Genomic DNA, 22,583 nt, shown 5'->3' on the forward strand with positions numbered 1-22,583 from the left:
CCTGCAAGTGAGATGAGAGTAGAATAGAATACACCACCCAGAGTGAACCCTAATGTAAACGATGGACTTTGGGTAATAACGATGTGTGGGTGTAGATAGTATATGGCAACTTCCTGACCAAATGTGTTGTGAACCCCAAACTGCTCAAATTTTAAAAAGCCTATTAAAAATGGTTAAGCCTATGCTTAGCCTATAACACAACAATTCCATCCTTGGGAATCTGTACAAGACAGATGAAAAAAATATGCCCACACAAAGACCTGCGTGCAAATGTTTACAGCAGGATTATTCATTGATGCCAAAATTGAAATGAAACAATACAAATGTTCATCAACAGATTATTAACTGAATATAGTTATCTGGAGAATAGAACACTATCAACAATAAAGAGAAAGGAAATACTGATGTGTGCTATAGCATGGAAGAATCTCAAGAACATTATTCTAAATAAAAGGAGTTAGACACAATACCACATATTATATCATTTCATTTGTATAAAATGGTCCGGAAAAGCAAATGTAGATTAAGACATGGGTATAGACACAGGGTATATATGAAATCTCTGTACCATTTGCTCCATTCTGCTGTGAACCTAAAATTGCTCTAAAACAATCTATTACAAAAAAAGCAAATGGTGCCATCAGCTCTGTGTCTTAAGCCAAAAACCTGAGAATCACCTTTGATGATGCATGGTCTTCCCCTGTCCCTTATATCCAACCCAGCAACAAGTTCTATTCATGCTACCTCCAAATTCTATCTTGAATCCATAGGCATCTATTTAGGCCCACAGCCAACACCTTTATTCAAGCAACCTTATTTACCAAAGTGCTTCAAACTGAAATTTAGCTCTTCTCCATCTGTTCAGCTTTGAACCCCACTTACCTTCAGGGGAAGCCAAAGCAACAATTAAAACGATTATTTTAGCCCCTAAAAAACTATGTGTATTTTTAATGCACTTAAAAATCCTAACAAATTCTGAACAAAGTCCCTTTTTTCTGTTCCAACCTCTTTTAAGTCACGCTTTCTATCCCTCACTGTCTACCATTCACAATGGTTTTTATTTCCTCACAACATGCCAGGCTACTCCATGACTCAAATTCACCAAATGTGTTTCCTATCTGCTTATTTTCCTGGCCAAACTATACTCATCCCTAAGACTTCATATTAACTCTCACTTGTTTGGAAAGACCTCTTGTCACCACCCCCCCCCACCCATATACTTTGTCGTGTTATATTTTTTCTCCCTCTCAAAATCTTCTGTTCATTTTCTTCCTGGAACTTACAACTTCTAATTATAAACATATATGACTTTGTTTTTTGATGTTTATCTCCCCAATTATCTAGAATTTAAGCTCCATCAGGGCAAGAACTATGTCCATTTTATCGGCCTCTGTGTACTTAAGTTTGTGGTTCTCAAAGCTGGCAACAGAGGACAGTCATTTGGGGAACCTGATAAATACTGATGTCCAAGGCCCAACCTAGACCAACTCAACCAGAATCTTTGAAGCAGTCTGGGCATTAGCTGAGTTTAATTCTGTGTTTTAAAGCTGATGTGCAGCCAGATTTGAGAACCCTGACTTACAGCCTATCTTAATATCTGGCTCAGAGTAGACCATCAATCCATATTTATCTGAATAAGGAATATAGACCAGCAGTCTGGGAAAATGTGAAGACCGTTTATTGAAAGGTAAGAAGAAAGAGCAGTGGAAATAGAAGAATGACATGGACAGGGAGCGTTCTACAGAAACAGAACCAGAGGACATTGATAATATGTTTATTAAGAAGAACGTAAGAGAATGTGGACTTACAGAAAAACTTGGGCTTAGATCCCAGGCAGAGAAGGCGGAAAGAGGGGACAGTCAGGCAGGGATATTACTACCTGTTTTGGAGTTATTAGAATTGAGCTTCCCCCAAATCCAGGTTGAAAGGTCCAGTGTAGAGCTGTAAGAGTAGGTCCGGAACTTGGGAAAAAGGTCATAAGCGGCAAATGGAGTTGTTTTCTGAATTGAAATAGCTGAATGTATGAAAATGAATGGGGTCACTGAGGGAGAGCATGTGGGGAATTCATGGGGGCAGTCTTAGGAGCACATGTAAGAGATGAGTAGGCGAGGAGAAGCCCATGAAGGACACTCAAAAGAGCACACAGCGAGGGAGGAGAGGCAGGACGCAAGGGAGAAGACGGTTCCGTGAAGGAGGTCAGCAGTGTCAGAGGCTCGGGAGAGGTGGAACAGCATGGGGACAAAGAATGCACCACTGGCATGGTAATTAGAAGGTGACAGGTGACCTCCACAGAAGCAAACTGTGTTCTTGTGGCACAAATCACATCGTAATTCATTGAATGTCAGGAAAGAAAAAGTAGAGACTGATTTGAGTCTTCTAAAATATAGGAATATTATCATGACTCAGAAAATCTTGGGACTAAAAGAACATTTTTCCCCCCAGTCAGGATTTCCCTTTATATTGCATTTTGAAAGAATTTCTGAGAGAAGATGCCACGTAAAAGACTTTCTGGGAAATCTTTCCCACTAAACAATCCTTTTGTCTTTTTCTCTGTAAATGTCAGGTCACTATTCTACTAATCCCTGTAAGGAGTGGATGAAAGTTGCTTATTTTCTTGCTTAGGAAAATTTTCTAGGCCTGCTCCTTTTCCTAACACATAGAAACTCCCTTCCCCACCTCCAAAAAACCCAACCAACCAACCAACCAACCAAACAAACAAACAAACAAACAAAAAAACAGCTTCATTTACTTCCTCCCCTCCTTTATCTGCTACCTTGGCACTCTCTCCATATTTGGCTTTGATTCCTGCTTTTCCATGTGAGTCACAGCATTGACAGTTTATAAATAATTATAAAATACTGGAATTAGTATTGATACGGATATATAACCATACTGAGAATAGATTATTCTGGGGGGTTAGGATGGCTGGTATTTAAGACGAGTGAAGGAAGACAAGGAATGTGCCTGGTGTGTAAGATAAAGGAAGGCATTCCTAGAACACAAAGATTTGCAAAGGAATAGAAACTTTAAATGACTTTGATATTAAAGAACTATAAATAGCCCTATAAAATATCAGAGTAAAAAGATACACAAGAATTACTGAAGAAGACTGAGAAGAAATGATGAAAGAGTAGAAGAAAAAGCTGATCGTAAGGTCATCAAGGCCAACGCAACTTTCAATATCTCAGGTGTGATGAGCCAGGTGCAAAACTCCCAAAGGTCTGGTGGATCTAAAATTAGGAGATTCTTGGGTGACCTTACCAAAAATTATTCTGAATAGTGCAGTGCAAGTGGACACCGAATTCCGCAACGATTTGAAAATTCCCTATTGCAATGTCTCAAACACCCAATTTCTACATGTTCTGCACTGGCTTATTATACATACCAGTAAAGTATGAATGACCTAAGAAAAATAGTAAAGGATGTTCCACCACCCACCCCAAACCTTCCATGGTATACCATTTCCACCCCCCTCAGAAACCTATTATTTTCTCTTGCCCAGTTCTTCGTTTTTTTTTTTTAATGCTTATTTATTTATTTTTGAGAGAGAGAGAGAAGCACACTCAGACGCTTAATGGACTGAGCCACCCAAGTGCCCCCCCCCCTTGCTCAATTCTACACATGATTTAATTTAAAAATGATTGCAGGGGCGTCTGAGTGGCTCAGTCAGTTGAGTGTCCGACTTCAGCTCAGGTCACGATCTCAAGGTTCGTGGGTTCAAGCCCCACATCCGGGCTCTGTGCTGACAGTTTAGAGCCTGGAGCCTGCTTTGGATTCTGTGTTTTTCTCTCTCTCTCTTCCTCCCCCACTCATGCACTGTCTCTCTCAAAAATAAACATTAAAAAATGAAAAATAAATAAAAATAAAAATGATTTCATAGTTTGGGTTTAAAAGATGACTTTCAAGACAATTAGTTGCTAAAAGAAAAATACAGAAACCGTCAACAGGATTGAAAACTTTCTTTTGTTAAAGAAAATGTACTAATAGAAAGGAGCATTTGTCAAACTATATTCCCAGTGTTATCTGGGGCTCTGTAAGAAACTGATTTCCCAAGAGTCTTTGAAGAAAGATTTCTTAAGCAAACAGGAGGAAGCCATTTTAAGTTTTATCAAAAGTATAGGATTGACTGCCTCATGGGGAAATGCTATGTTGCCTTAATCTGGTTGGCTACAATCTTGTGACCAGATCTCAAAGACCACCTCATTTTCAGACTACTGTGCTCTCACACAGTCTTTTTCTGTAGACCTGTGGCTTCCTGTATGGAAATTATTAATTAGTGCCTATTAGGTACAGATTATACCTGCCACTTTGTGATAATTGAGCTGAGTGATTAGGATTTTTTCACTTTCCTGTGTTACCCTTAAATAAAAACTTTATCTTTTTTGGGTTATCTTTTGCTTTCCTGTTTTGTTCTGACCTCCTTGGTGGTAGGGAGCCCAGAAAATTACACAATGCTTCACAATTGTGCTATCCTTTATCTCAACTCAAACTGTAAGACCCTCTCGCGGCAACACAATTTGGCCACAAACACAATTAAAGGGAAAGTGATTTAATCAGAGGAAGTTGGCCAACACAATATTTTGATCAAAAAAACTGATCTGGTGTAAAATGAATAAAGTCTAGTCTCTGGCGTTGGGGTGTACTACTGGGTTGTTTCACAAGTTTTTATGTGGGCTTTTTGTCATTTCATTCCTCACTTCAAAAATATGAATACCTCCCTTGTACTTTTTAACCCATTACTTCATTTTCAGTCTATTATATCATTACTGTGCTAATGAAAATAAAGAACAGGTGCAGCAACTTGAATTTCTCTACAATAAGAGATAATTGGATCAAACACCTATTTATCTATTTGGTTTTTGTCAAAATGCTCATGCTCAAATAATTATCTGCTAAATTAATCCCAGCTCTCCTTTATATTCTCTTTTATACTCATCTTCAACTACTGTTATTTCTTTTCCCAACAATTCTGATCCCTTGACTGTAATCCTTTCAACCTTGCCCTGTGAAATCCCTCTCCCATCTATGCTAAACAACTTCTCTTTGCACCCAAAACTTTTCAATAAATATATTCTCTACCTTCTTTTTTTTTCTTTTTTATTACAACTGGAACTTCCTTTGCAGGCCCACTGAACAAAGCATTTTAGAACTCCTCTGTATCATAGTGACCAGGGAGAGATTTGCATTTTCTTAGTTCACAATGTCACTTTCAAACCAGTACTCGTTGACCTTCTTGAAATATACATATGCAATCTTTTGTCCTTCCTTGCAGTTATCATTTGCCCATATTCATGATAGCCACTGGCACTTAGTTCAGTCTTCCTTTCTACTATGTGATGGGGGATAATTTTAGGTATGTCATGCATAGGTGGGTGACCCATCCCAACAGCACAGATTCATGGTTCTTCGACTCCTTCAGCTTCACTGACCTTCACCTTTACACACTAGTACTGAGATCAAGAGTCAGATGTCAAAACCATTTGTATTCTTACAGATATCTCCTCATCTCAAATCATAGGGTCATAAGACAATGTGTAGTAGTGTTGAATAGGACATCTATTGTTTCAGAACTTCAGCTGATGCCTCAAAGGCAAAAATACTTAAGAGATTATATAAGTACTCACCCTTATTCCTTTCCTCATGGCTCTTTTCCCAACAAGACAAACACACTGCCCAGCAGCTATCCAGATGTACCCATGAAGGCTTGCCTGTCTTCCTGTGAAGGAGCCCTGCATCTTAGACTCATGCCTCTCACCTCCTGATGCTTAAAGAAACTGATAAGCTAATTCACACAAAGCATAAAAAGGTAATAATACTGAATACATTGTCTAGTAGTTATCTTCAAATAAATAGAAATTTAAAGATATGATTTCAGCCATCATCCAGGAAAATAATGTTGAACTAGGACCTTTTTCAGTCCTTTTAAAACCATACCATAAAGAGAAAGTATGGTTTTGAAAACAGCCACATCTTAGTTTGAATTTCACTTTCACCCTGTCTAGTTATGGAACTTGGCTTATTTTGGGACATAAAAGGTTTTTTAAAGAGTTAGCTTCCCCTTTGCCTTTTCTTTGAATATAGGATTTGCCATTTTAAACACCACCTAGGGGGCACCTAGGTGGCTCAGTGGGTTGAGAATCCAATGATCTCAGGTCATGATCTCACAGTTCATGGGATCAAGCCTCGCATTGGGCTCTGTGCTAACAGTGTGGAGCCTGGTTGGGACTCTCTCTTTCCCTCTCTCTGCCCGTCCCCTGCTCATGCTTGCTCTGCCTGTCTGTCTCTCTCTCTCTCAAAATAAATAAGCATCTAAAAAAATTAAAAAACACATGAAATATTCTACCAAATATAGGCATCAGTTACTAAAAATCATTACATGTGTCAAGATGATTGTTTTATTTATGGTTTTTATTTAATTCAGAGAAGAAATAGTGAATAATTGAGACTGAAATAAAAGCTTTCTTTCTTGTTTTGAATGTGAAAAGTATTGTAAATCTGAATTAGGACTCTTATTAGAAATAGCATAGCATGACTCTGATATTAGAAATCGGGGACATTACAGTGACACAGTTGCTCTCCTTTATGAATTTGCCTACTTTAGAGGGAAGTAGATGTAACCATAATGCCAATGGTAAGTGTTTTATTTAGACATGGAGATAAAAAGCAACAGCTGTGCCTTGTGAGGTCAGGGAAGGCCCTACAACAATTTTAGCATTCGGATAATTGTTGACAGAGCAGTTGATTTTTGTGTGGATATAGAAAGAAAGAAACCAGGTAAAATAAATTGAATCATTTTAATGATGTTAATTTAAGACTAATTCAGATGATCATAAATTAACTTATGCATGTAGAGCATAAGCATAAATAATAAGTATGAGTACAACAAAATTATATTATCCTAATGATTCACAATTTATTTCAAAGAGATACTAAAATGAAATTATATGCATATGTATATATACATGTATTAATTTGCAAGTATATGGAAAATAAAGCTGAATAAATTTAGGAGAAAAATATTTTTCAACTCATTAAAGGGACTAAAACTACAGGAATGCTTTACATTATATAAACACCTTGAAAATGTAACTTTTCTCTAAACTGAGAGAGGTCATATCCTTTTGGCAAGACTTTCCTTTCTGTATGACAACAGCAATTGAGACCTTCAGTTTATTTATTTTAGGCCCAAGAGATATTAACATATTAAGATTTAAAAACAAATTCTTTCTCTTTCTCCCTTCTTCACACCTTCCTTCCATTTTCTCACCTTTTATTTTACTGTCTGCTGCAATATTGTATAGATAACATAACTCCTTTTTGAGTGAAATACTTTCAACTGTCAAAAAATACATAGAAAAACCAATTGACAAGACTATTTAATAGAAAATATGCTACTTTATACTAACATGTTTAAAGTCACATTTGTCACAGCAAAATGAAACTAAATTTTAATATACATATATTTTTAAAGGTTTTTTTTTTTAACGTTTTATTTATTTTTGAGACAGGGAGAGACAGAGCATGAACGGGGAGGGTCAGAGAGAGGGAGAATCTGAAACAGGCTCCAGGCTCTGAGCTGTCAGCACAGAGCCTGACGCGGGGCTTGAACTCACAGACTGCGAGATCATGACCTGGGCCGAAGTCGGCTGCTAAACCGACTGAGCCACCCAGGCGCCCCTAAATTTTAATATATATTTTTGAACAAACAATTGTACTTCCTCTTTGGTTATGTTTCTTTTGTGATTATAATAAATATATAAAATATGGTACAAACTTTCTATGTCTTTTAAAATATTTACCTACTAGGGGCGCCTGGGTGACTCAGTCGGTTAAGTGTCTGACTTCGGCTCAGGTCATGATCTCAAGGTTTCTGAGTTCGAGCCCTGCATCGGGCTCTGTGCTGACAGCTCAGAGCCTGGAGTCTGCTCCGGATTCTGTGTCTCCTTCCCTCTCTGCCCCTCCCACACTTGTGCTCGCTTGCTCTCTCTCTCTCTGAAAAAAAATTTTTTTTTAATTTAATTTAATTTAAATATATATTTAATTTAATTTAATTTAAATATATATATTTAATTTAAATATATATGTGTGTGTGTGTGTGTGTGTTTGTGTGTGTGTGTATATATATATATATATATATATATATATATATATATTTCCCTACTTTATACTGTATAAAATCTCAAGGTCATAGATGATTTCTTGTGTTGGACTATATCTTAATTTACACTCCAATGTTAAGAAATACTCATGTTTTTAATAGTGACACTAATGATCAAATAAGCTACATTACTCAATGTTTGAGAATTTTGACCACTGACTTAGTTAAGAGTTCATTTTAAGAAAACATTTGACAATATAAACTCTCTCCTTACGTCCCTAGTTTTAATACAAAGGAATGTTTTCTGCTGTAGGGTACAGGGCTGGGGAAGGAGATATAAAGAAGATTAAAGGAAGAAGGGAAGAAAGAAGATGGAGTAATCCAAAGCCTGAGATTTTAAAATTTGGTTACTAGATATTCAGCTGAAATATTTCTAAAGTTTTCCAATCCAGAAGAGTGAATTCAATGTCAAGAGTGTAGGGAGAGCAGGGCTTATCTATACGAAGCTATTCTTTTGGACTTGCAGGAGAGCTAAGATAAATCATGAGCTGACGAACAGTGACAAAATCTACCTCTTCATTATTTATCCATTATAACAGAATCTAACTTCCAATTGGTCTCATTCTAAAATATTTCTGAAGTTTAAGAAAGTCTTCTGAAGTCTTAAGAAACTTAAGAAAAATAGTCATACTAATAATAGGAGTAAATTCTCAAATCTACCAAACTATTATAACCTTATTAGATCTAGTTAAAGCCATGGTATACCTTCCTTGTATTTCTAAGTTTTAGATTTCATGGTATTATAAGTAGCGATAGCAAAAGGAACCAGAAAAACTCAGTCTTTTTTAATCAGTGAAGAAGTTGAAAAAGTGATTATAATTAACTTACCAACAACATTAATTTAATATGAAAGCAATAGAAATAAGCAACACCAGTTAACTGTCTGTGCAAAATGTTTGCATACAATTTAAAATATGGTGTGCCAGAGTATAAAAGGTAAGTAAAGGAACATTTTACATTAAAATAGGAAATGGGAAGTACTTTTGTTACAAATGTTTTCTAATTCTTTTCTGACTTTTGAATTTCCTATTAAAGATTTGAAATTTTATACAAACCTGTATTTGTGTATGTATATACACAGATGTCTATATAACACACATATATACATAGGTGTGTATATATAGGTTATTTTTTAATACCTAGGATTGGGAGTAGAACTCTCTCTACTCCATAGCTAATATGTTAAAAATTTGCCCAGTCACTGGATGGAAATAAACAGACCCTGAGTTTGATGTCCAAAAAAAACATAATAAATAAAGAACTAAAGAAAATCAGTGCCTCAAATTTATGGGCAGGATTAAAATAATAGTGTTCTTTGAAATGTCTGAATGCTAGATTAGAAAACTGATATGCAGATGATTATTTATATAAAATTAAATTAAAAGTTAAAACTTATTTGAGCAAGTTTAACACAGTACAAAAATATAGTCCAACTAGAGGTGAAGTAACAGTTAAGTTGATTCAGCTTAATTTCTGGGGCCCTCATTTTCACAGGCTCTTTCCAAGACACAAGGAGGGAGCCTGGCAATGTGCTCACCTGGTTATGTTTTGTTGTAAAGTCTGTGAAAGTAAAGTATAAGTTCATTCCACTGTTTCTTATAATCTGACTTACCCTCTATCACACCTGGGTTGGGTGGCACAAGAGTGGCTATGGGCATGCTGGAGACTGAGCAAGAAAAAAACTAAGGTGGGTATATATTTAATTTAGGTTTTGCTGGATATATTTATTTTTTTTCCTGTTACTTCCAAGTATATTAATTTTTTTTTTTTTTTTTTTTTTTGAATCCCAATGTAAGAATAACTTTCAGGAATATTCCTGAACCCACTGGGCAGACTCACCTGCATCATGAAAAAAGGTACAGGACCAGAGACTTCACAGCAGTATGAACACCCTAACGTGTCTGGCCTGACATGCACCCTGATGTTTACAGCAGCGGTATCAACAACAGCCAAATTATGGAAAGAGCCCAAATCCCCACCAACTTATTAATGGATAAAGAAGTCATGACATATATATACAACGGAATATTACTCAGCCATCAAAAAGAATGAAATCCTCCCATTTGCAACAACATGGGTTGACCTACAGTGTATTAAGTTAGTCAAAGACAAATACCATATGATTTCACTCATATGTGGAATTTAAGAAACAAAACAGATGAACATAGAGGAAGGGGGAAAAAAAGAAAGGAGGCAAACCATAAGACACTTAACTATACACAAAAAACTGAGGGTTGATGGAGGAGGGGGGTGAGAGATGGGCTAAATGGGTGACAGACATTAAGGAGGGCCCTTGTTGGGAGGAGCACTGGGTGTTATACGTAAGTGATGAATTACTAAATTCTATTCCTGAAACAGTATTACACTATATGGTAGCTAACTAGAATTTAAATAAAAGCTTGAAAAAAACCAGAAAAACAAAACAACAATAATAACAACAGAAGGGAAGGAAGGAAGAAAGGAAGGAAGGAAGGAGAGAAGGAAGGAAAGAAGGAAGGAAGGAGGAAAAAAGGAAGGAAAGAAGGAAGGAAGGAAGAGAGGAAGGAGAGGAAGGGGGAGGAAGGAAGGGAGAAACAGAGGGAGGGTCTGGAGCCGAAGTATGTGGTTAATGGAAGAGAAGTGGGTTTTTCTCAAATGGGTTTTTCTCATTTCCTATACAAAACAGAAGATCTCTCCTTTCAAAAATATACTCAATAGAGGCACATGGGTGGCTCAGATGGTTAAGCATCCTACTCTTGATTTTAGCTCAGGTCATAATTTCACGGTTTGTGGGTTCGAGCCCCGCATTGGGCTCTGTGCTGACAGTGTGGAGCCTGGCTGAAATTTTCTCTCTCTCTCTCTGCAATGCCCCCCCCCCCAACTTGCTCTCTCTCTCTCTCAAAAATAAATAAATAAACATTAAAAAAATATACACTCAATAATGCAGCATATGCAAATGGAAACACATCATTTACCTTCTTATAGTAATAAAAACTTTAGATCAGTGTTCCTACAAAAGGGAATGAGTAAATTTCCTTTACTCACTACAGAATACAACAAAGTTACTGTCAAATAAAGAAGCAATCAAAGAGTATGAAACCAAAATATGGTGAGCAAATATTAGAGAGCTATCAAGTGGTTAATACAACTACTGCAATATTTAGATTTTGAGTTTTGAGGTATTCTCAGATATTAAAATTTGAAATGTGCTTGAAATATTCGCTCATCATAAAAAATATCCATCCTCTTGTATTTTGTAACTTTGTACACTTCTTGTTTCAAGGTAGATCCCAACATCTTATAAGCTTCAGGCCCCACAGCACATGAATCTGCCCCTGGTCACATGCACAAGAGAGGTATACAGTGTCTTTTGCTAAAGAATATTTTTGAAAATAAGTTTTAGAATGTAGCATGCTGGAAAGAGGAAAATACATATAAGAAGAGTAGCAGAGGCCCTTTTCTAACTGAGTGGTCTCACTTTACATTAATTTTTATTTTTATTTTTGTCTCCATTTCTTAGATGCACAGTGGCTGAATGGTGGCAGGGAGAAGAGTAGGGGCACACACTTATTTGGGGACACACTTTTTTTTTTAACCACTCGCTTTGTCTCTTCAAAGAGTACTGACAATGGACAATAATCTTATCTCTTTCATACATTACAGGATAATAAAAACGATAATGTTAAAGAGGGAGGAAATAAAATGTAAAAGTTAATAGCTAATTCATTCGCCATGCTAGTTCAGTCCTTGGCCTTTTCTGAAGAGAGAACTGCCAATAGCAACAAATTATGCGATGGTTTTGTGATGTGGACGGTTCACTTGGGACCAAGAGCAAATGACCAAACTTGAGGACCTGCCTCTTAAACTATGGATCCAAAGACCGTCGGGTCAGATCTTTATTCACTACATAGTCTTCTTGAAAGAATAAATCTGCCAAGTGTCTAGAGGAAAAATGACTACCAAACAATAGTCTTTTAGTCACCAGAATGATAATTGCTACTTTCATACAATATTGTGGGGATAAATATAATAAAAGTGCTTTGAGCTGTTCACAGAAATGCGCCAGAGAAATCTATATTATGTTCTCGCTTGCTTCTTTCATTCTTTGATATGCAGGCCCTAGCTTTTCTCTTTGTCCATGAACTCATTCAAATCAATTTTCTTCTAAGTACTAAAACATTTCAGAGAAAGGGTAAAAAGAGAGTTCAATGAATTGAGGGTAACTCAAGGAAAATGTACACTCAGAATGCTAGTGTTTTGAGGGATAAAGAGACAGCCATAAACCTAGGGTAGAGTTCCAAGTAGAGTTTACTTACGTGAATCACATATAGACACAGACGTAGAACCACTAACGCAGATTTTCACTGTGGCTGTACTGTACTGAGGATGCCCCAACATCAGAGTCTAAATAAAATATTACATAACCTTGAGCAAGTTGCTTCATCTTCTAGACCTACTTTCTTTAATCTGTTAACAGAAAGAGCTAGAAAAGTAATCTATAAAGACTCCATGCTGCTCTAGTATATTGCAATGAAAGGTCCTGTCCTCTGTCAGTGTGTGTTCCTATTTTTATATTTTTCCCCATGGAAACATACAAACTACTGGGAAGTCTGCAAAAAAAAAAAAAAATCAAAATCAGATCCTTCATGTAAGACTTATGAGTGTACTACTCCATACTTCCCTAATTCTCACTTTTACTGCCAGACCTTTTCAACTCCAATAGAAATGTGTCAAAACTAGGGATGAATAATTTAAGAATTAAGAATTCATTGTTGAGAATGCTGTGTGATGTAAGAAAGAAATAAGAGGTATCTAGAATGAAATAGTTAACTAGGGACACTAAATAGCAGTGATGCTAAACGAAATGGCAAAATTGTTAAGTTTCTTTAATATGTCCTAATTTTCTTTTTCAGTGCCTTAAATACATATTTTTCTCCCCAGATAGTCCATGGAGTCATCATATACTTTAGCATCTCTAGATCTCTTCATTACCAACCTTATGCCCATTTTGGTCTTCATATTCCAGGCACTGGACGTACTTTTCTTCCCTCCTCTTATGAAAACCGAGTCCCGGTTATTGTCACCAAGCTATACTAATAAGACACCTCAACAGCTGTCTCCTTCTTGGAAGTATTTTAATTTAATAAGGGAAAAGAAATATATCTTTAATGATAAAACAATGGCAAAATCCTAGTGTTAGCGGAAAGTATGTGAGATGTTGATTCTTTTTGGGGAGTTGGGGGTGGTAATAGGGAAGCTTCTGAATTTCTAGAATATGACGAGCCACAAGAAATCACGTATCTCATAAAGAGATCCTTATGATGAATGTTTCTAGGGTATGATGCTCATCCTGAGAAGGAAAGGAAGATAAGGCTAAATAGGCAGGGTAGAGTCAGATTCTTCAGAGTTTTAAAGGCTTATGCTGAAAACTTTGGATTTTATCCTACAGACAACAGAATCTTTGGAGGTTTTCAAACTGCAAAGAGACATGACATAAAAAAATACTATTTTAGCAGAATTTATCTGATGGTAGTAGATATACTGGGACAGAGAGGAAAAGAATGAACAAAAAGAAAATCATTTCAGAGATTATTACCATTGTCCAGGGTTCAGGAAACGGACACGATGGAATTTATTTAAAACATACCAGGAAGAATAAATGGAAAGCAGTTGGTGATTGTACAAAATAAATGAAAAAGAGACAAAGATTTAAAAAATTGGGGTGACTAGGAATAGTTTAGATCATCGATCAAAATAAAGACTGATTTGGACAAATAAAGAAAAAAAAACGCATAAAGAAAAAAAAAAGCTAAAAAGAAGAACAAAGGAATCATGTGAACGCCCCAAATCAAGTTGCATCAAACCATGAAGATCGTAAATGTAAGACTCACTCTAGTGGGTACTATTAAAGCCACACATATCAAGGCGTGCATCCTTTTGTATGTACATCATGGAAATGCAGAGGTGAGGGATGGGATGGTGGAAGGGAAAAAGAGAAAAAGGAGGTCCAACTTAGAAGCGAGACAGGAACAAAATTAATATTTTGAAGTCAAAGCAGTAGTTTTCAGACAAAGATCAAAAGGTGTAAAAGTGTACTCCAGAGAGTCACTGCAGCAATGCAGTCAACACCAGAGTCACTGCAGCAATGCAGTCAACACCACACTGGAGTTTCCCCACCATGACTGTGGTATGCCACTGACTACGGAAAATGTCTTCTGGGAAGGCTCTCCAAAGATGCTTTCCGAATATACCATATACACAAAGACATCTCTCTTTCTCTCTCCCTCTCCCTCTCTCCCTCTCTCTCTCTCTCTCTCTCACACACACACACACACACACTCACACACACACACTCACACACACACACACACTCACACACACACACACTCACACACACACTCACACACACACTCACACACACGTGCATGTGCACAGGTACACGCTGGCAGGCTGCCATTCCTCTGTTACTTCATCACTTCAAATTAAAAGTGAGCAATCACTGGATTCCTGGGTGGCTCAGTCTGGTAAGCGTCCGACTCTTGATTTTGGCTCAGGTCATGATCTCATGGTTGAGAGCGAGCCCGTGGGCAGGGGCAGCGCGGGGTGCCGGGGGCGGGGAGTGCTGACAGTGCAGAGCCTGCTTGGGATGCTCCCTCCCTCTCCACCTCTCTCTGCCCCTCCCCCTACTCATGCTCTCTCTGACAAATAAAGATTTTTTTTTATGTGAGCAATTACATATTAAGTATTTAATACATGCAGGGCACAGAAGCTCCCCATTTATGATGCTGGGGGGCTAGAGTTGGAAGTAATAAATAACTTCAAAGATTTACTGTATTTCTTAACATTTTTTTCACCTTATAAGACTTGTCTTATAAACATGCTATCCATACCAGTATGTTATCCATATCAACAGGGTATCAATTAATTTTTGTTACATTGTTTTTTTTTGTTTGTTTGTTTTTTTGTTTTTTTGTTTTTATTATATATGAAATTTATTGACAAATTGGTTTCCATACAACACCCAGTGCTCATCCCAAAAGGTGCCCTCCTCAATACCCATCACCCACCCTCCCCTCCCTCCCACCCCCCATCAACCCTCAGTTTGTTCTCAGTTTTTAACAGTCTCTTATGCTTTGGCTCTCTCCCACTCTAACCTCTTTTTTTTTTCCTTCCCTCCCCCATGGGTTTCTGTTAAGTTTCTCAGGATCCACATAAGAGTGAAACCATATGGTATCTGTCTTTCTCTGTATGGCTTATTTCACTTAGCATCACACTCTCCAGTTCCATCCACGTTGCTACAAAAGGCCATATTTCATTTTTTCTCATTGCCACGTAGTATTCCATTGTGTATATAAACCACAATTTCTTTATCCATTCATCAGTTGATGGACATTTAGGCTCTTTCCAGAATTTGGCTATTGTTGACAGTGCTGCTATGAACATTGGGGTACAAGTGCCCCTATGCATCAGTACTCCTGTATCCCTTGGATAAATTCCTAGCAGTGCTATTGCTGGGTCATAGGGTAGGTCTATTTTTAATTTTCTGAGGAACCTCCACACTGCTTTCCAGAGCGGCTGCACCAATTTGCATTCCCACCAACAGTGCAAGAGGGTTCCCGTTTCTCCACATCCTCTCCAGCATCTATAGTCTCCTGATTTGTTCATTTTGGCCACTCTGACTGGCGTGAGGTGATATCTGAGTGTGGTTTTGATTTGTATTTCCCTGATAAGGAGCGACGCTGAACATCTTTTCATGTGCCTGTTGGCCATCTGGATGTCTTCTTTAGAGAAGTGTCTATTCATGTTTTCTGCCCATTTCTTCACTGGGTTATTTGTTTTTCGGGTGTGGAGTTTGGTGAGCTCTTTATAGATTTTAGATACTAGCCCTTTGTCCGATATGTCATTTGCAAATATCTTTTCCCATTCTGTTGGTTGCCTTTTAGTTTTGTTGGTTGTTTCCTTTGCTGTGCAGAAGCTTTTTATCTTCATAAGGTCCCAGTAATTCACTTTTGCTTTTAATTCCCTTGCCTTTGGGGATGTGTCGAGTAAGAGATTGCTACGGCTGAGGTCAGAGAGGTCTTTTCCTGCTTTCTCCTCTAAGGTTCTGATGGTTTCCTGTCTCACATTCAGGTCCTTTATCCATTTTGAGTTTATTTTTGTAAATGGTGTGAGAAAGTGGTCTAGTTTCAACCTTCTGCATGTTGCTGTCCAGTTCTCCCAGCACCATTTGTTAAAGAGGCTGTCTTTTTTCCATTGGATGTTCTTTCCTGCTTTGTCAAAGATGAGTTGGCCATACGTTTGTGGGTCTAGTTCTGGGGTTTCTATTCTATTCCATTGGTCTGTGTGTCTGTTTTTGTGCCATACATTAAGTTTTTAAAATTAAGCTATTTTTCTTTTGTGTACACATATGATTTGACAACATTTTGTAAAATAAGTTGCTGAAATCATTTCTTTCTCTCAAAAAATAACGTAATTAAAGAGAATGTTCTATTAATATTCGTTGGGGCATGGGGTCTTTTTAAAGAATCCTAAATAACTGAAAATCATTACCTCAGTGTCCATTTAAAAATTTTCACTGCCCCTTAAAGAAAAAACATTGAAAACCTACTATATAAATGATGACATGAAAATTACTTCTGTAAAATGTGTGCAAATTCTATTTAATTAATAAACTTTCATTTTAGTTTTAACTTGAATATGTATAAACTATTAAAAGCCATTGTTATAAAATAAAACACATATAGTTATAATATACTTAATCACGAATATATATTGTACCTATCCTTTTCCATTAGCATATTGAAATAAAAAACAGGGTTATATTTTTCACTGATCAGGAAACAATGTATATAACTTTATACAATATCCTATATTTTGAAACATTAACTGTTTATGATGTGGATCTTGAGTTTTCTATTTGTATCTGTAACTCTGCTGTTCTCCGGGGCAGGATCCATAAAAATTCTGGCAACATTTTAGAGGCAGTTTCTTCTAATGAATCCAACAATAGGCCTTTGCATGTATCCACCAGTAGGTGGAGCAGACAACATAATTTATTACCCAAGAACAAGGACAGGGAATGAAAGTCAGTTTATTTGGAATAAAACAAATCTGCAAATGAGATTTTCTTCAAAGGAAATATGTCCTATATGTGTTAGATTCAGTTTGACTGGTTACTGAATCAAAATAAATAACTTTATTAAATAATCAATCTTTGCAGAAAGATAAATTAAATTTACAAATGGAAGCAATGTTTGCATTTTACTTATTCAAATCAACTGAAATTAGCTTTCTTTTTATAAAACTTTTACAGGGACAAAGATTTTTTTGATGTGTTCATTTAATAAGGGCGCTAAACCCAATCCTGTTTTACAGGTGATGGGGTGCATAACAAACAGTACTTTCTGGAAAATATAATTGACTAATCCTATTATGTCTGTAGCAACAAATTAACCTTATTACTACTAGTAAATGGTGATTGATTATTTATGCAAATAAGTTACCATGTTCAGCTTTCTGATTGAAATAAACATATACAAAAGGTGCTTTAATATGACTTGAACTTTTTAATTAATAAAACCCTGAGGGGTCTATTAATTCACTCATTGCAATATTAGTTATTTACTTGTGTAATTCCTATTAGTGCTAACATATTTGCTTGCATAAAGATGAGATACTTAATATCAGTTAAAATCAAGATAGATTTTAGAACTATTTTAACATATGCATTAGATTTACACTAACATTGACTTTGAAACTAGGTTGGTTATCAGTATGAATGTATGAGCATAATAGTCCCCCAAACTATTAATATATTAAATAACACATGACTTCATTTATTATCTACATATGAATTCACAAATACAATTTTGGCTTAGAAAATTCCTTACCTTTTCTAAAACATTCTTTGTCTGAATTAATGTTTTATTTCTACTCATCTAAGTGAAGCTACATCAGGCCTATGAAAATTTAATTCGAAAATTAGTATTCTACAAACTATCATTATATATCATTATAAATCACTCCTTAATTATTGAAATCACTAATAAAATAGTTCCAAAAAGACTACTAGCATTATTCCTTCTAAATACATCTGCAAAACTTTTCCTGTTCTGATATACTTTGTTTAAAAATTATTTACACTTGAATATTTATTCAGCAAATTTTCAAATAACTACGTAAGTTAAGAGTTAATACTAACACAAGCCTTTAAAAATACCCAATTCATATTTGGCTTTTATTTTGGACTTAAATGTGAATTTAATACAATGAAATCAAAACTCTTAAAGTAAGCAATGCAATTAAGCTGTAAACATCTCAGGGATGTTTTAAAATTTGCAGCTTAATTTCTCCCCAATAGCCAAGTCATGCTGAGAAAATCAATAATAATACTTACATTGAAACATGTGTCTTTCATTCTCTAATCCTTCCTTAGTTTAGGGAAAATAAAGATTTTTGTTAAATGGAATCAGCAAAATGATAAATATAAATGGTTGTTAAATTCAATGTGAATACCTATACAAGCTGTAATTGAAAGGTGTCGATTTCTTTCTAGTAAAAAAGTTTGTTTGGCATTGGACTGAAATCAGAGTGAATGCTCTTTGTGGTTAAGGATCATACAGTATACATTTATATGTCCTAGTTAGATAGATTATAGATACTCAAAAATATGTAATTTGAAATAATTGATGGACTTTAAAGTTAAGGTTTATATTCAATATATTTATTAATGTTAGTGTTGCATATCTTTATTTAGGTTAAGATGTAAAATGCAGGAAGGGGATATTGGGGAAAGAGCATTATAAATATGTCTAATAATTTTTATGAATAACTAAAGGAAAGCAAAGCAAAGAAATGACAACATGAATGCTTCTGACAGCTAGCAAAGATAGATGAAAATCAAAGTGTAGACACTTTGTTTATCCTCCATAGGTTAAATTCCAATAATATGATCATTACCATTTACTGAATGCTCTTTAAGGACCAGGTAGTAGTTTAAATATGTTACATTCAATCCTCATAATGTTCTTTCAAAGTGCAGAGTGAAACAGACAATTCCAGGTAATCTCCTAATATCTTACCCTAAGTAGGAGAGTTTGGAGACTAATGTCAATACCCATACTCTTTCTACTGTACCACAGTGCCTGAAAAAAAAAATCATTCTATTGGATGCTAAGAGTTCTGGAGACAAGGGATCATTAAACTAAAGTTTATATACGTAGCTATTACCAGCACTCTGCAAGATATAAACAAGAAGAAAAATGAGCTAGAGCATTGACAGTTTGCATTTAACAACATAAATATACTTAAAACATAATCGTAATATTAAAAATTTATTAAGGTCCAGGAGGCAAGTCACATGGTCAAGTTTCTGAAATAATTTGTTAAACCAGGTGCTTAATTTTAAAAGTGAAATGAAATCAAAATCGTTAAAGAAATAATGCATATAAAGGATCAACCATACTCTCTGGTACATGGTAAGTACTCCATGGATATTTGCTTTATTATTTTTGTTAGTAAAACAACTAAGTCTTTATGGACTTCGTAAAATATTCCACTATGTACTCGATATCTAAGTAACCCTAGATAAAAGAGAATTAACAAATGTTTCCATTAAATCTGATTTTACCATTTAAAAAATTATTTTTGCTATTACACTACCTGTTGTAAGTGTAAACAACACAATTAGACCTCAGATTAAGAAAGATTCAAAGCATAAAAGGGGTTCAGAGTTATCAAAATAAACAACTGTACCCAGTAATTATTATCAGGTTTCAAGAATTAAAGTATATATTTATAACTCCCTTAGTTTCATCAAAGTTGAAATTACTAATAACTAAAGATAAAAAAAAGAATTTGTGATTTGTGAGTCTACATTTTAAAAACATGTAGCCCACCAATCAAACAGATAAAATTTTTCATTGTTACGGATTTATAATCAAAACTGAAAATACCTTGACTTTTTATTTTTTTTTAATTATCTTTATTGCCTAAGTATTTAGAGTCTAAAGACCTCAGTTTGAGGTGTCTTTTTATGTCTCTGAACCGGTCACATCATTGTCTCTGAGTTTCAGTTTTCTTATCTGTTAAATGAAGATAACTCAGCTATACAAATCCAAGTAAATATAAAGACAGTCATCATTACTGAAAAGTACTGCTAAGTAGACCACCAGATAGAGGCTAGAAGTGCAGTTCTCTGTTCTGAATGTACATGACCAGTCCAGGACTTAATGTTGTTGTTGTTGTTGTTGTTTAAATATTTTATTTTTGAGAGAGAGAGACAGAAACAGAGCATGAGTGGGAGAGGGGCAGAGACAGAGAGGGAGACACAGAATTCGAAGCAGGTTCCAGGCTCTGAGCTGTCAGCACAGAGCCCCACGCGGGGCTCCAACAAGGGAACGGTGAGATCATGACCTGAGCCGAAGTTGGAAGCTCAACCCACTGAGCCACCCAGGCACCCCAGGACTTAATGTTTTTGAATTTGGATGCCTCAAAGCATGACATTCAGTCTCAGATTGTACCCTCTACCAGCCTCCTCCATGGACTTGACTTGCCCATGTCTGAGACATCTGAATGTGTGACTCTGGCTGGAACATGACACTGTACTTGACCGTCTATAAGAAGAAATAAAAACCCACAAATTGCTAGTTTCCTGCCTAAAGCTCAAGGAACAGCACATCCCAACTCCCAAATTCCTTTGGTTTTTTTTCACCGTATTTCTTTGTGAGCAGAATATTCTACATGCAATGTATTTTTTCTTAGCGACTATGATGAGATCTAAGGCAAGAAAATTTTACCATTTATAAGAAAATACTTCTAAGCATTCTAAATTCCACATTTGTATATCTCAATATGATGATGTAATTTCTGAAGCAGTTTTGTTTCAAAGCTTTACTTGAAAACTTGCATCAACATTTGGAAAGGGTGCAAGAAGGGTTTTAATCTCAACATTAGCTCAAGGAAAAGAGAAAACATGAAAGCTGCCTCAGTTTCGTAACTTCTCAGTTCTTGATCAATTCGCAAAACAACAATCAGCCACTCAGAATGGGTTTTAAAAGCGAGGTTATGCCCTTGGTGTTGTGTTATCACAGCGGCACATCACCCTGCTGACTGGGACCTTTCTGCCAGCGTCACAGCGGCTGCCTCTATGAAGCTGCTGTCACGGACGAGTCATGGTGCCTGCGCACACCTACACAGAAGCACGAAATTGAACTCGAAGTAGTGTCTTTGTGATATCTTTTCAACAAGTCATGTCCCATTCAGCCTGCTACTTTATCTCTGTCAGGCTAAGGGCCCAAGTGGTTTACGGGAGCTGTCAGGGACAGGTCCACCAACCTGCTTTGTGCTGAGGAGGTAATGCATCTTTCGGGCTTGGTAATCTCTTTTCTTCTCTTCCCGTTCGAGGTCGGCCTTCTTCTCTTCCCTTTCTTTCATCTCTGCAAACTCCTCTAACGCCTCCCTGCATCAAAACAATCCGTAGTTATTTATGATACTAAAAAATCTGCTAACATTTTCATTCTTCCACTGATGATAATCAAGGAAGTTTGTGAGGGGCTACCATCATCCACATCCATCAAAATCAGCGGCGTAATCTATCTTACCTACACATTCCACTGAATCTTTGCCATCTTTACAAAGCATTTCAGTGATTTTTCAGTGGTTAAATTTTTTAAATCAAATATCTCCATGTTATAATTAATCCAGTGGCTGAGGAAATAGATCAAATGCAAAGCAAGGGAGCTACTATGTTATCACTTTCTTGGTTGAAGATTGACTATTTTGGACATAGCTAAATAGCCCAAGAAAACGTCTGAGCTACTGATTTCCTTTCAATTTTGATTCTGTATTAGGAAATCTCTGATCATTGAATTTGTATGCTAATGGGCTAATTTTGAAAGCATGATGGGTTTTTATACATATACTTAATTTTCTGTAAGTTTACTGCAGGTAACAGTTCAAATAATACCAACATGATTACATATATTATCCTGCACTTGAAAGGCTATTTTGTTCAATCATACGGATACTTAAAATAAAAGTTAAATTAGGTGAATAAGTTCATGGTTTTCTAGGTACAATAAACTCCATTAAAGTAATGAAAACTGCATCATTCTGTGTATGTATATCTGAGACATTTAAACAAAAAATAAACTTTTCAAACACACTATGTGAAGAAAAACACCTGATAAATAGATTAAGATATTATCAAATATGGAAAGAGTAAATCCTTTCTTTTCATAGAACATATTTAACTATTCGTGTTAAAATGCTATCTTGAAATTATACTTTATTCTTTTTAAAAAGTAGACATATAACTTGGCATCCAGTTCTTGAAGTAAAATTTTAAGTAAATTGTCTGAGCACCTACCTCAAAGATGTCAAGGGAGAGTAGAGGGAAAGATTCCAAAAATAATAAAAAAAAGATTTTCATTTCTACTTCAATGTC

The 22,583-nt window shown here is 36.0% G+C and overlaps 1 protein-coding gene across 1 annotated transcript in view; it reads right to left on the reverse strand.

Annotated features, from left to right (window-relative positions):
* SPATA17 (spermatogenesis associated 17) overlaps positions 1-22,583 on the reverse strand; it is a 198,833-nt gene that overhangs the window by 99,290 nt on the left and 76,960 nt on the right. Inside the window, exon 6 of the mRNA XM_047077214.1 lies at positions 21,473-21,596. Within this exon, the coding sequence (XP_046933170.1) occupies positions 21,473-21,596 (124 nt within the window). The remainder of the gene's footprint in view (positions 1-21,472; positions 21,597-22,583) is intronic.

Source organism: Lynx rufus, unplaced genomic scaffold (genome assembly GCF_022079265.1).
Source record: "Lynx rufus isolate CCGP_SWC_20201006 ecotype Redwood Valley unplaced genomic scaffold, mLynRuf1.p SCAF_15, whole genome shotgun sequence".
In the NCBI taxonomy this organism is placed as follows: domain Eukaryota; kingdom Metazoa; phylum Chordata; class Mammalia; order Carnivora; family Felidae; genus Lynx; species Lynx rufus.